This window comes from Diadema setosum, chromosome 7, assembly GCF_964275005.1.
Source record: "Diadema setosum chromosome 7, eeDiaSeto1, whole genome shotgun sequence".
Lineage (NCBI taxonomy): Eukaryota > Metazoa > Echinodermata > Echinoidea > Diadematoida > Diadematidae > Diadema > Diadema setosum.
Genome location: NC_092691.1, coordinates 39,407,009 through 39,420,215, shown reverse-complemented (window position 1 = coordinate 39,420,215; position 13,207 = coordinate 39,407,009). Strand labels below are relative to the sequence as shown.

The following is a 13,207-nucleotide window of genomic DNA, read 5'->3' as shown; positions in this document are numbered from 1 at the left end:
GTAGGCAACTATATCTGTTATGATTCGACTGCACATACTCTTAAGTGCTTCTGCTCGTTCTATCTAAAGAGATTTTAATTCAGTATATCTTACACACATTGTTCTCCATTATGTTTTTTGATCTGCGACTGTGTTGATTTTCAGATAAGACTCTCTGCAACAATCACCAATAGCAATGGAAACGCCATCATTGCGATTGACAACGTCACTCTTTCACAGGCGTCGTGTGACGTAGGTAAGAGGAGAATTCCGCGATATTACGATGTGATACCTATCTTAGGTTATGAAAAGGAGTATATTACATCATCATGAATCGGAATTGACAGAATACTCAAGGTATGTCTACCAACTCGCACTCGAGAAATAAACACAATATGCGTAATTTTAGGTAGAGTTATTCAGGGAACAGTCAAACCGGTTTACCGTACGTCATGTTTTCCTATACAGTGTATGTGCTTTCCTTGCGATAGCAACAGGGCAATCGTGTTGGTTGACATTCTTGGGCTAATGGCGGAGTTACCATACTTGCTGCCACACCAGATAGGCAAGTGTACTGAAGTGAAGGCCAAATAAACTATAACGGCAGAAGGGATTGCGTCGTAGAGAATAATTCCCTTCTCGACAATGGTGCAGCTCATAATCGCCGTAGAGGGTGCTAACTGGCGCAGTTTCAGAAAGCGTTATAGTCAAGAGGAGTAATTATCTCTATTCAGCTTATGAACAAAAAAAAAATACATGTAGATACATTGTAGATGGGTACCAAGTATACAGATAAACAGATATCTTGATAGATAAGTCTCCTGATCGTTTTTTGTTATGACTACTGCAATTACTTTGGTTTGAGAGCTGTAATCAGCCTCTTTGTGTTGCTGCCTCTGGGCGTTAAAGAGCCCCAGAGTGCATCCAAATCTTCACACTAAATCTCCTTTCCTACAGTTAGTTCAGTCAAGAGAGAGGAAATGAAGAGACGCATCCTTCACATTAGAATGTGGGCAACGATTCAATTCTGATCACTCTGTGAAAGGATTAGGTAATATCATCGTTTCGCAACATCATTGGCAGAGAGAATGGCGTGCATCGTTACGATAACTTATGTTCAAATATATGGGAGAGTTTTCAGGCGATGATAATCACCTATACTTTGTAAGGATCGTTACACCTATTCGTTCCTGACTTCTTGTGCACTAAGCATTAATTTGGTAATTAGAAATGACCTTTGTGTTTTCTGTCCCTTTGACTTATTTTCAGTTAAGTCCAATGCTCGAAGATCAGGGGGACGTGGTGGTGGTGGTGGTGGTCGAGGGAGTACCGCCCTCGGGGCCATTCTTGGTCTAGTCCTAGTCGCCGTAGTCGTTATGCTTATCGCCGCGTGGTTCTACATTCGTCGCTCGGGTGGTTTCGGCGACTCGCCTTTTGCCATCAAGTACAAGAACAAGGAGGACAACGTGAATCCGGTCACGCTACCGGGCGAAGCGGGTATTTCGAACCCGGTTTACGAGAAATCAGCCTGATAACGATGGAAATGGAGGAGTCGTTATACACACGCAAAAAAAGTACAATGAATAGTCATTGTTTGAGTTGATAACTTGAAATATAAGTAACCTTTACTACACTGTGTCAGGAGAGGTTATGGACTTTGCAATGGTCTTTTTTGAATGGGAGAAGGACCAAAAAAGAATTTCAGATTGTTTTTTTTTTTCATCTGCATATCCTTTGTTGATGACGATTTTACGTCGATCAATCATCGATCGTAGTATCAATGTTCGTTTTGGTGTCAATGTTTTTTTTTTTCCTTGCCATGTCTCAAGTGGTGGCAGTTTTTGCACCACTTGAGCTTAAAATGTGTCAAACAGGTTTTGAAGTAAAATTAAAGCTGTCTCTCTTTCGTAAAAATTATTAAAGGCTCAAGGATTGCTAAATAAAATGAAATCTGTCCGAGTAACGTGATTCACTAGAAATGACATCTGTAGAACACAATAACAAATAAAAACAATCAAGCACAAGGAAATCGTGCAGACTAGTAGTAGGTAGTTTTTTTCGTGGTTCCGTCACGAGAATTAGACCTTTCCGCCGAAATATACTAATTCTGTAACAAGCCAGGCTGAACGTCACTCTGCATACCATTATACATATGGTAACTATAGGTAATTACATCAACTCTTGTGTCGCTCAGAATTTCATTTTGTGATTATGTACACGTACATTTCCCATGTTGTTCTTGTTGTTACTTTTAGCGAACTAATATAAAGCTTTCCGACATTTGTTTGAGATTTTGGAGGTAGGATCGGGGAGGGGTTTATGAGAAGGGGGGGGGGGGCGTCCCTCCTCCCTGCTTCTCTCCAACCTCCTCCCCAATCTATCCGTCATCCATTCTACTCAAAACAACCTTAAAGTAACCCAGTGCCTCCTATTGGTTACATTAGCTTATTATTTGTGCTTGACAAAAGAATCGAATTTAATTGAATTGAAATTTAGTGAAAAAGATGAAAGCAGTAAAATATACGGGTCATTCCTCTTCTCCGCAAGGTATCATTACAAGACTGTTATTAGCAGAAACATTGTTGTATTTCTTATATGTCACCGATCGTCATTCCAATTTAGTTGATGAAATTTATTTTTCGCAATTTCGCCCGATGTACTTCTTCCCTTGAAATGATGGCTAGGAAAGCAGCAAAGAATTACGTCAATTCAAATACCAGCACCTAGCGGTGTAGCAAGACATCGTCATCGATAAAGCCCACTTGGAATTTTACTTTACTTTCATGAGCTAATGCTAATCTCCTATCAGCTCTGACTTCGTGGAGAAGTCCTTAGTTCTCGAAAATATTTGAATTTGAAATCAAGATGACAATTTATCCCTGACAGGATTTTGTGAATAGATTTAATATTGGACCAGCGAATGGCTGAGTAAAGACCACAAGCTAATAACGATAACGCTGTAACTATTTTATTGCGTAAACTGATGTATAAATTTGTGAATTTGTGAAAGTCTGTTAAAGATTGTAACTTCTTATTAATAAAGAGTATTTGAGATTGTCGATTGGATTATGACAGAGCGTACAAACTTCGATCTCAATTGGCGCCTTAGATTCTGTAACTTATCACGATACTCATACAGTATCGTGAGATGTTTCCTCTTTGATTTCTCCTTGAACGCAACTCATTAACATATTTGACAAAAATCGAAACATTTTAAGCTCGAACAGAAAGAAAACCTACAAGTTTCAAGTAAATTTACAAGTATTCATATGAATGTATATGCAACATATCGACATGATTTAGATCATTATAATGTATCTGCGTATCCCTCACATTTCCCTGTAAATTTGTTCTGGTTTCTTGAAGTTTATTCTTATATTGAGAGAGCGTGTGTATCTCTTATTTACGTTTATCTTACTTTGTTCATAAAGAAACTGATGTGTGCTATTTAACGTTCATAAAAGCATTTCTTCATACCCTCTGTCGATTTGCAGCGGTATTGCCACCATCATCGGTAGCGTATCTTAAAGGACAAGTCCAACTTCATATACATGTGGATTGGGCAAATGCAACAATTATGATAGAACACATCAGTGAAAGTTTGGGGAAAATCGGACAATCCGTTCAAAAGTTATGAATTTTTAAAGTATTCCGTTTCTGCGCTGTCACTGCTGGATGAGAAGACTACTACAGTTTATGATGTCATATGCGTACAACGATATAAAGAAAAAAAAATTCACAAAACTTCACTTTTTGAATAAAGTGCACATTATTCTCTTCGACTTGTTACTGACATATAATTAGGTAATATTATTCCCCCTGCCTTCTGAAAGAGAGAAGTCAAGTGTCCTTTTGTTATGGGAGAAAAGTGAAAATATGTCGAATTTTCTTTATTCTTTCTTTATATTGTTGTACACATCTAACATCACAAGCTGTACTAGTCTTCTCATCCAGCCTTGAGTGAGCAGAAACTTCAAAAATTCATAACTTTTGAAGGGATTGTCCTGTTTTCCTCAAACTCTCAGTGATGTGTTCTACTAATATTTGCTGCATTCACTCAACCCACATGTCTGTGAAGGTGAACTTGTCCTTTCACTAATATATATGATCATAAAGTTTGGTCAGGTGTGGACTGACATGAAAGGGGTTATCTGGTGGGTGCGTTGAGTAGCACTTTCATTGTGGTCGTACAATTAATGAAGCAGCTTTTCTATACTTTCTTGCATATAATTGGTGTTGTTTCACTTTCTCATTACTCGGTGCTAAAAACAAATATATGTCTCTGTAATTTTGAACAAGTTGGCGATATTACTTATCTTTTAAAACATGTGAAAGCGTTTCAGATTGAAACAATAGCTTATGATTATGTATATTGCTTAAGTATTCAGCAACATTTAATGACCGTATCAGCATTTAGCATCGTACAGTACAAAATTATATATTTTGTGTGAGTGTGTACTTACATTGAATGGGAAAATTACTTTGTCTCTACATTCTCAAGAATATTCAATTCAAGGTCGAAAGTGAAGGAGATGTATATTTACGTGATGGTATCAAATAACATTTTAAGATAGTCGAAGTTGTAAGAAATGTGATATATTTAGATCTAGCTGCTCAACCGACATTGTGTACTATCCATCATGTGCTAAAATCAGCCATAGTGTCATTGTAATACACTATGTGCTGTACTTTCTTGTGTGCTCATGCGGATAATTCGTTACCTTTCCTACTCTGACTCCCGGGGAATCGATATTTAACATATATGTTGATTGGAACTTAGTATTTGGCTGTCTTCAGAGTACGCATCGTATGATTATCTTAGGATATTTCTAAATTTTCTCTTTAGTGTAGATTAGGTTACCATCGTAGTTCTTTGTATTCACTATTCCAAAAGATGATGATTTCAAAGTGTCACCTTACCGAAAGTCTTGCATTCGGTAGGATCATGACTAGGAAGGTTTATCATTCCAAATGTTGTATGTATGTATGTTTGTTTGTTTGTTGTTCTCAAAGATGTAGTGCTAAAAATTCCTAGACTGAACTGAGTTCAGTGTTCCAAAGTCATTGTAGCAGAGATTGAGATATATGTTTCCTGGTTGACTAAACTGTATGACGTATATATAGGTAAAATTAAGATATTATGTGCGTTTCGTGTACGTATTAGAATAGCACCTGTAAAGTGATTCGGCTGAATTTTTTATTCATTTTTATTTTATGTAGAAACATGAGACGAATTTCAGAAAAAGCAATTCGCGTCTTTTCTATCTGTCACATTCATCTTTGTTGCACATTTTCTTGTCAGTTATTTTCGTATAAAATGATTTGATAGAGGAAGCATGTTACAAGTTTTATTTCTGACCTCGCTAGCTAATGTTATGTATTGTCGCTAGACTAAAATCCTTTTGTGTTCAGTCAAAGAAAGAGAAAAACAAAGACAGAAACAAAGCTCATGTCGTTTATGATTTTATACATTTATAAATTTAAAAAAGACTTGTTAATGAATCATTAGTGAAGACATATCAAAGTCGAGCTGGGAAAGGGAATGTCCAGCGTTCAGGCGATCACTGTAGGGAGAGCTCTAGTCAAAATACGACATGCTGTGAATATCTCGCTACAGGACTGTAGGTTTTGTCCAGAGATTTATTTCCCCCCTCTACCCATTTATGTAATTGTCATGCATGACCTCGTTTCTAATCCGAAAACAGCTCGTCGAATGAGAGCGATTTCGTCACAAAACCAACAGTAAGTCCCCGGACGGTTTATCTACCTGTGAACCTTAATTTTGTTTCATTATTTCCATCTTTACCATTCACTCTTGTCACATTAATTCGATGATTTTGTTTATGTCAAGATTATGTAATGTTGCAAAGATTGTCAAAATAATAAATGTTGTTCTACCGACTATAATAAGGGGTAGAAAATCAAACTGATTGGAACAGTAATTTTGAGATACGGCTCCAAAGTTAAGGATCCCCCCCCCCCCAATAAAAACAAACAAACAAACAAACAAACGCACTTACTGTTTAAAAGTACTCTTACTCTAGTCTGTATGCTTTTTAACTTCATTTATAGGATGTGAGAATGATTACTTCTTCAGAAAAGGATATACCGAACCTTGAGAAACGCATCACTGTTGACCCAAATCTTAGGCCCTATTTCCGGACCTCGGAGAAAATTAGCCCGTATGACATGGTTTTTGTTAACTAAACAAGTATACGGTTCAAAGAAAGATGAATCCAAAGAAATGACAAATTTGATGAAGTTTTGTGTATAAAATGAATTAAAAGTTGACTGCATCTAAAGTCTCCAATATGATTGTGCGTGCACATGTATTTTGAAATCTGTCACTTTGTGAAACAAATACCGTCAAACGCAAGTATCTCACTGACGTGAAATATGTTAGTTTTCCCTTTGAGCCGTCAATATACTAAGTCGTGTGCCCTGAAAAAACATTTGCCAATACAAAACTAAATATTGCTTAAGAAGTATGTGTGTGTGTGTCTGCGTGTGTGTGTGTGTGTGTGTGTGTGTGTGTGTAGATTTTTTTCTGGGACCTATACCCCACATGCATCTCCTTTTCTATTGGTTCTCCTACGTGACATTACCTTTTTTTTTCCTTCAAAATATAGATATGACATACTCTAGACTGATTTGGTGTTTTCTGTAGGCTAAACGTTATCATTAGGCCCTATATGAAGTTCATTCTCTGTACAGACATATGGGATTTTCAGATATTATTTTTTAACGAACACCGCTCACGTTTTAGTAAGTCATGCCTTTGCTACGTATGAATCTGAGGTTTTATGCACGAAAACTTCTTTTTTTAGTTTAGTTTCGTGTTTTTAACTCAATCAGCTCATTGGGATACGCAAGTTACAAAATGAAGACAACACACAAGATACGAAAACAACGTTCACATAGTAATGGCAGAGACAAGATCAGTAGCATGACAAAATCGAACAAAGATAATTCTCTCAATTACCTACAAAGTTTGGTAACAGTATACACACATCAATATTCAATCTCATATAGGTAAAAACCAAAGAGACTCTTCTCACAAGTTCTTTTTAACACAAACAATCAGGATGGTTACAAAGCCATACCACTTGCTTTTTGTTTGAGCACTAGAATATGAACTCATGAACACATGGGCTATATATAATGGGTGATTTCAAGTTCGGTTTCATCGCTATTGCTAGTGCTGAGATAGCAAATCACCCAATATAAATGAGGTGTGACACAACATATCATCACACCACTCTCTCCAGTCCTAATTAGATAATCACTTAAACAAATTTCTTTGTTTTCTACCATAGGCATTACGCTACAATAAAGAATCTAATACATGTAGGCCTAGGCCTACAACAAACAAAACGTCCATATGTCATGCCATAGACATCCTTTCAGATATTATTTTTCCACTGTATTAGCTTCAATAGAACTAAAGATGCTAACTTTTGAATAATAATACGTGATACAAAACAACCTACCTCAGGGAAAGTTGAGCCACTGAGTTTGACCTTTGTTTTTTCAAAGGTCATACTGTCCTTCTGAGTGGGGATATCAAGTAAAAACTGGCTACAAAATGTTTCCAATGGATTGAATAAAATGGCAAGACACTAATTTCTGCAAGATCATCAGTCATTTCTGTTGTAACATGCCAATTAAAAGCAAAAATTGGCTCAACATGTACTCCGCCTTCCCCGACACACATTGCGCCACCGCCCCCACCCCCGGCCCACCATCCAGCTTGCCACGTCGCGTACTGGTACATTCGGATCCCCGTGCACCGCACCGTGTGTGTTCAGCGATCGAATTTACACACAAGCTAACTGTGCATGCTACGTATTGTATGTACGGTAGAGGTACACGGGGGACATAGAAAAAAAAATAACTGAAATGGCGTTTGGAATCTATTCACTGCTGGAAGCAGCGTTGTTGTGCATAAATGCCATCGCAATTCTGAATGAGGAAAGATTCCTCAACAAAGGCAAGTACCGATTAAAGCAATAACTAGAATCCACCCCTGTAGAATCCGGATAGTTACCAATTTTGGTTACTGTAAGTGTCGATTGAATCGACATTGTCCCATATATAGAACTTGGTGTATGGTTTAGTATTATAGTATAAGATCTTGAGTAAAATTACTGAGCTGAGTGGACTCTACAGGACCTAATGATCAGATAATAGACTAGACCGTCTGAGTACTTTTTCTACTTCTACTTCGGTACTACTCGACAGGGTGCATCACTCTGAATGTAGCGGCCAGGGGCCTCAGCTCAAGGGGCCAGGGGACCAGTGAGTGTCCGTTCAGAATGCAGGCAGACTGTAGCTGTGCTTATTATAACTTTAAGTTAATATCAATAATATTTAATACAACTTAAAATTTGGTGCGAGTAAAAAAAGGCCTCATCCATCATTTAGCGATTGAGTGATGTGAGTGCATCCTTGTAATTAACAGTTAAAAGGCTTCTAAAGTTCCATTCATGTGGAAGCCAGGATGCTGATTGGCTGATTGGGAGCGCATTCAATTCCATGCCAGTAGTAGGGCAGTACTACACTAGTGAACGAGCTGAGCTGTGATGTGGTTGTTTCAGTTTCCATGCATGTACAGTATTAAATTGTTCAAGAATAATGTATGAACTGAACTGAGAATCAGAGATGTACATTTACAATTATTTGCTGTGCTTTTTAATGTTTTGCAACTTTGCGTACGAAAATCTGTTTCGTGCTTGTGGATGTCACAAGTATTCAAAAAGTCACTTGTCGACAAAACTAAGTAGGGCCTACTGAAAATGGAGGAACTTGGAAACTCGCTTCATTAAAGCATGGACCTACATTGTAGGTCCATGATTAAAGTAACTGCTAAAGATTGACTCACAAGGTCAACATACAAGGAGATATTCTGTTATTATGTTTCCTTGCTGACCTTATGAGGGCAAGTGTGCACAGTTCTGTATTCAAAGCAAATTACATCGTACAATATCTTCAGATACTGTAAAAGTGGAAATTTTCACAGTGTTGAAATTTTTGTGCATTTCGTGCAACCAGAAGCTAGCGCGAAAATAAAAGCATGTGAACATTTTTCCTTGCCATAAGTTCCAGTAGACTTGTAGTTGATGTCTTTATTCTGCGGAATTAAAAACACACAAAACTCTTCTTACCCGGCCAAGTGCAAAAAATTAGTCATGCAAAAATATCCACTTTTACAGTTTTCACTAGATCTATACACAGCCCCGTTGCTGTGGCAAATGATTTAAGTATGTGTGTCATATTATTTTAAGATATACTATGTTTGATGTAATTGTAAGTGCCAACATGCTTCTTTTATGTCATGTACAGTTGGTTGGGGAAGTGAACAAAATGTTGGAGGCTTTGGGGAGGAGCCAGGCATGAAAACACAAATCATCAGTCTTATCAAATCGATACGCATCGTCATGAGAGGTAAGTCGACAAGTGAGCCTCTCTGGAGTTATGTACACCCTATGGTTTTCAAGTACATGTACATTGTATAATATTTTGTAAATAAGGACTTGTAAAATGATTTTGACATCAAGAACTAATCAAGAAGTATGCAAAGGTTTTTCTGTCCCATTTTCCAGGAAACAAAAAATGGCAATTTCTCACCCTTGAAATGACTCACTATATTTGGGGGTGGGGGGGGGGGGGGAAACACACTGCAAAATATTCTACCAGGACAACAATTTTTGGGGTGACTTAGCGGTAGTTACACAAAGGTGACAATCTCATTAGAGAACAGATCTAATAAAAGAATGACTTTGAACCAAGGATACATTTTCAGAGCACAAATACACTCCAATAAAAAAAAAAAAACACACATACACACACAACCCCCCCCCCCCAAAAAAAAAACAACAAACAAACAAACAAACAAAAACCAAACCAAAACAAAACAAAACAAAACAAAAACACCTGATTTCTTCAAATGATGCCCTGATTGTCGAAATGTAGCCTTGGTGTGTTGAACTTTACTTTGTGACTGTGGACTCTAAATACAACTCCCCTTAAATTGGAGATACTTGTATCTAGATTCATGAATTGTGAAATGCTGTACAAACTTTACACAGAGTAGGGAGCAGTAAATGGCTCTGCCTGTTTTCTTTTCACACTTCTTCCAAAGCCTGTGTGGTGTGATAAAAACAAAACAAAAGACAATTATATTATAGCATGTTCAGGATAATTATACATGAGTAGAGTGGAACCCTGTTAAATGTATAATTAAGTTGGTACAGTACATAACAACACTTTGTTGTATCAAAGGCATATATTGGTGGTCCAGACTTTGTAGATACATGTATCTGTGTTGTTGCTGGGTTTTTTGGTTTTTTTTTATGCCTCCGCCACGAAGTGGTGGCGGAGGCATTATGTTTTCGGGTTGTCCGTCCGTCCGTACATCCGTCCGCATTCGTTTACGCGATAACTTGAGTAATATTGACTGGAATTTTACCAAACTTGGTCCAAGTATAAAGTATGATGGGGCAATAAATTGATTAGATTTTGGGTGAAATCGGCCAAAGGTCAAAGGTCAAGGTCAAATCATTAAATTGTATCTGTTTACGCAATAACTCAAGACTGGATTCAGCAAATTTCACCAAAATTTGTCGGAGGATGATGTATGATGGGACAATTACTTGATTAGGTTTTGAGTGAAATTGGACAGAGGTCAAAGGTCAAAGATCAAGGTCAAATCCTAAAATTTATCTGTTTATGTGATAACTCTAAACTGGATGAAGCAGCTTTCACCAAACTTGGTCCAAGGATGATGTATGATGGGGCAATTAGTTGAGTAGATTTTAGTGACATTGGCAAGAGGTCAAAGGTCATAAGGTCAAGGTCAAATGCTAAAAACATTGCTATTTCCCCCATATCCATGCAATGCCCGAAGGTATTATGTTGAAACTTATTGTAGACATGTACTACTGCATAAAGATTCTCCAGAGAGAGTTTCATGTCATAAGGTCAAAGGTCAAAAGGTCAAAGGTTAGGTGAATATGTTACAATTTCACTTTTCTTGCAAATGGTTCAATGTATCTTCATGGAACTTGGTACATACACATGTACTGACTGGCAGGGATTTTCTAGGGAATGTAGGGGTCATGGGTCACTAGTCAGGGGGTCAAAGGTCAAGGTCAACTCCTCAAAATGTTACTATTTCCCTCATATACTAGTATCATATGCAATGCTTACATTATTATTTTTAAAACTAAAACTTGATATATACATGTATTCCCTAATGGAGATTCTCTGAGATATTTCCAGCCAGAAGGTCAAAGGTCAGGTTTAAATGCAAATATATATATATATATTTTATACTGTAATTACACTCTTTCTTCATACCTTGAAAATTACTCAATGCATAAACTTATAAAAGGGTAGGTCAGAAGTCAAGTAAAAGTTCTCAATTCCCCAAATACAGGTACCTGCACTCTTAGACAATTATAGCAAACCTAGTTCAAGGAAAGTGAACATTCAAGATATTTCTGACAAACCTGTCATTTCAATATTTTGTCAGTTTTGTGAAATTGTCATAACACATTGTGAAGACATTGTACCATACACCTTTTGGGAGAATCATGCATTATGGCGGAGGCATCAGTCGCCATAGCGACATTTCTAGTCTAATCCAGAAGTTTGTTGTTGTTTTTTTTAAAACCTAGATGTAACAAGAAACTAAGTACATGTGTAGAACAAGGAGATTTGGGGGTCAAATGTTCTTTGCTGTAATGAGGTTACCCTGTGATACATTTAAGAAGAGCAGTCATCTTTTTTATCCATGTGCAGTTCATTTGAGAAATCTTATACAGATGTATCCAAATGACAAAATACACTCCAATATACAAGGGCGGTGAGTTGGCTCGGTCGGTAGCGCGTCTGCCTCACGATCACGCGGTCCGGGTTCGAACCCGAGTCTGGACTGAGCAATGTTGTGTGTAAGCATACCGTCCCCTCTAGCAAGAGGCAAAACACTCTGTCCCTCGGATAGGACATAAAAAGGAGGTCCCGTGTATGAGAGAGCAACAACTCATGCACGTAAAAGATCCCGCTTCATTCATTCATCGCAAAGAGCAGGGTGTTTAACCCGGTGAAGTGGTCCCACCTCACATCCAACTGGACCCCATGGAAGACCAGCTTAATGTAGCTGAATAATATGGGCTATCCAGCCATCTTCTCAGATGGAAAATGAACAAACAAACAAACAAACAAACTCCACATACATGACAATCACATTCCCAATTGTGGTATAATTTGTAGCATGGATTAGTGTCATTAGACTAAAAAGTACATTTCAGTTTTGTTTTGTTTTTTCTCTCTCTCATCCTCCCTTCTCTCTGCAGTACCTCTGATATTTCTGAATGCAGCAACTATCATTGTGAAACTTCTGCTTGGATAACACAATGCGCTGGTGCTAACTTCAAGCCATGAAGGAACTTTTCAACACATGGACTCAAGTATGCTGGCTGAGAAAACTAAAGAACCTAGAATCACTTGTCCTCGGGGGCAAGATGGAAGGGATTGAGTTCACTGAGCTGCTGCAGTTGTCAGAAGGCTCATATTGTGTCTTGAGGATATTTGGAAGGCAAGAGTTTAGCGTGTTTTGAATGATCAAAGCATTTCCACGGAAGAAAAGAAAATGTGTACAACATGTTTTGCATTGTAAGAATTACTTTTTGACTGCCTGCCCAAGGTCTCAAAGTAAATTCTTTCCTTGCTTCAGAATACACTACAATGTATTTTGTTACATTAACATGGAAGGTATTTTTTAAATGATTTGCAAACTTTTATCTATCATTACTTTTAAAGTTCACAAGTCCCTTTTGCAGCCCTGCAGATTAGATTCCTTTTGTATATTGTAAAGGTAGGTAATTCAGCCCTATTCTCAGAATGATATAACTAAAAACTTCTTTATGATGGAGCGGGAATAAATGACATAGATTTTCAGTGAATTTATTGGGAACCCCCCTCCCCCCCCCCCCCAAAAAAAAAAAAAAAAAAAAAATGCAACCATTGTTCGTGGTACAAAGGGGAAGTGTCTGTACAACTGCCATGAGGTTAGTTTTTCATTTCTTTTTTTTTTCAAACCTTTGAAGTACAGTACCTTAGGATTTCATACACTGTTTTGAGAGTCATTTTTCTTTAACCATGCAAACTTTGATGACATTTACAATAGGGATATTATACAGACCTTTAAACTGATATTGTTTCAATG

At 37.5% G+C, this 13,207-nt stretch overlaps 2 protein-coding genes across 2 annotated transcripts in view; both read left to right on the top strand.

The window, feature by feature from the left end:
- LOC140231236 (MAM and LDL-receptor class A domain-containing protein 1-like) overlaps positions 1–1,511 on the top strand; it is a 31,267-nt gene extending 29,756 nt beyond the window's left edge. Inside the window, exons 18-19 of the mRNA XM_072311381.1 lie at positions 145–235; positions 1,249–1,511. Of these exons, the coding sequence (XP_072167482.1) occupies positions 145–235; positions 1,249–1,511 (354 nt within the window). The remainder of the gene's footprint in view (positions 1–144; positions 236–1,248) is intronic.
- A 6,338-nt stretch (positions 1,512–7,849) lies between these two features.
- On the top strand, positions 7,850–12,964 carry LOC140230792 (immediate early response 3-interacting protein 1-like). Its single transcript, XM_072310931.1, has 3 exons — positions 7,850–7,969; positions 9,322–9,423; positions 12,336–12,964. The coding sequence occupies exons 1-3, from the start codon at positions 7,879–7,881 to the stop codon at positions 12,389–12,391; spliced, it is 249 nt and encodes an 82-aa protein (XP_072167032.1). The 5' UTR covers positions 7,850–7,878; the 3' UTR covers positions 12,392–12,964.
- The last annotated feature ends 243 nt before the right edge of the window (positions 12,965–13,207 follow it).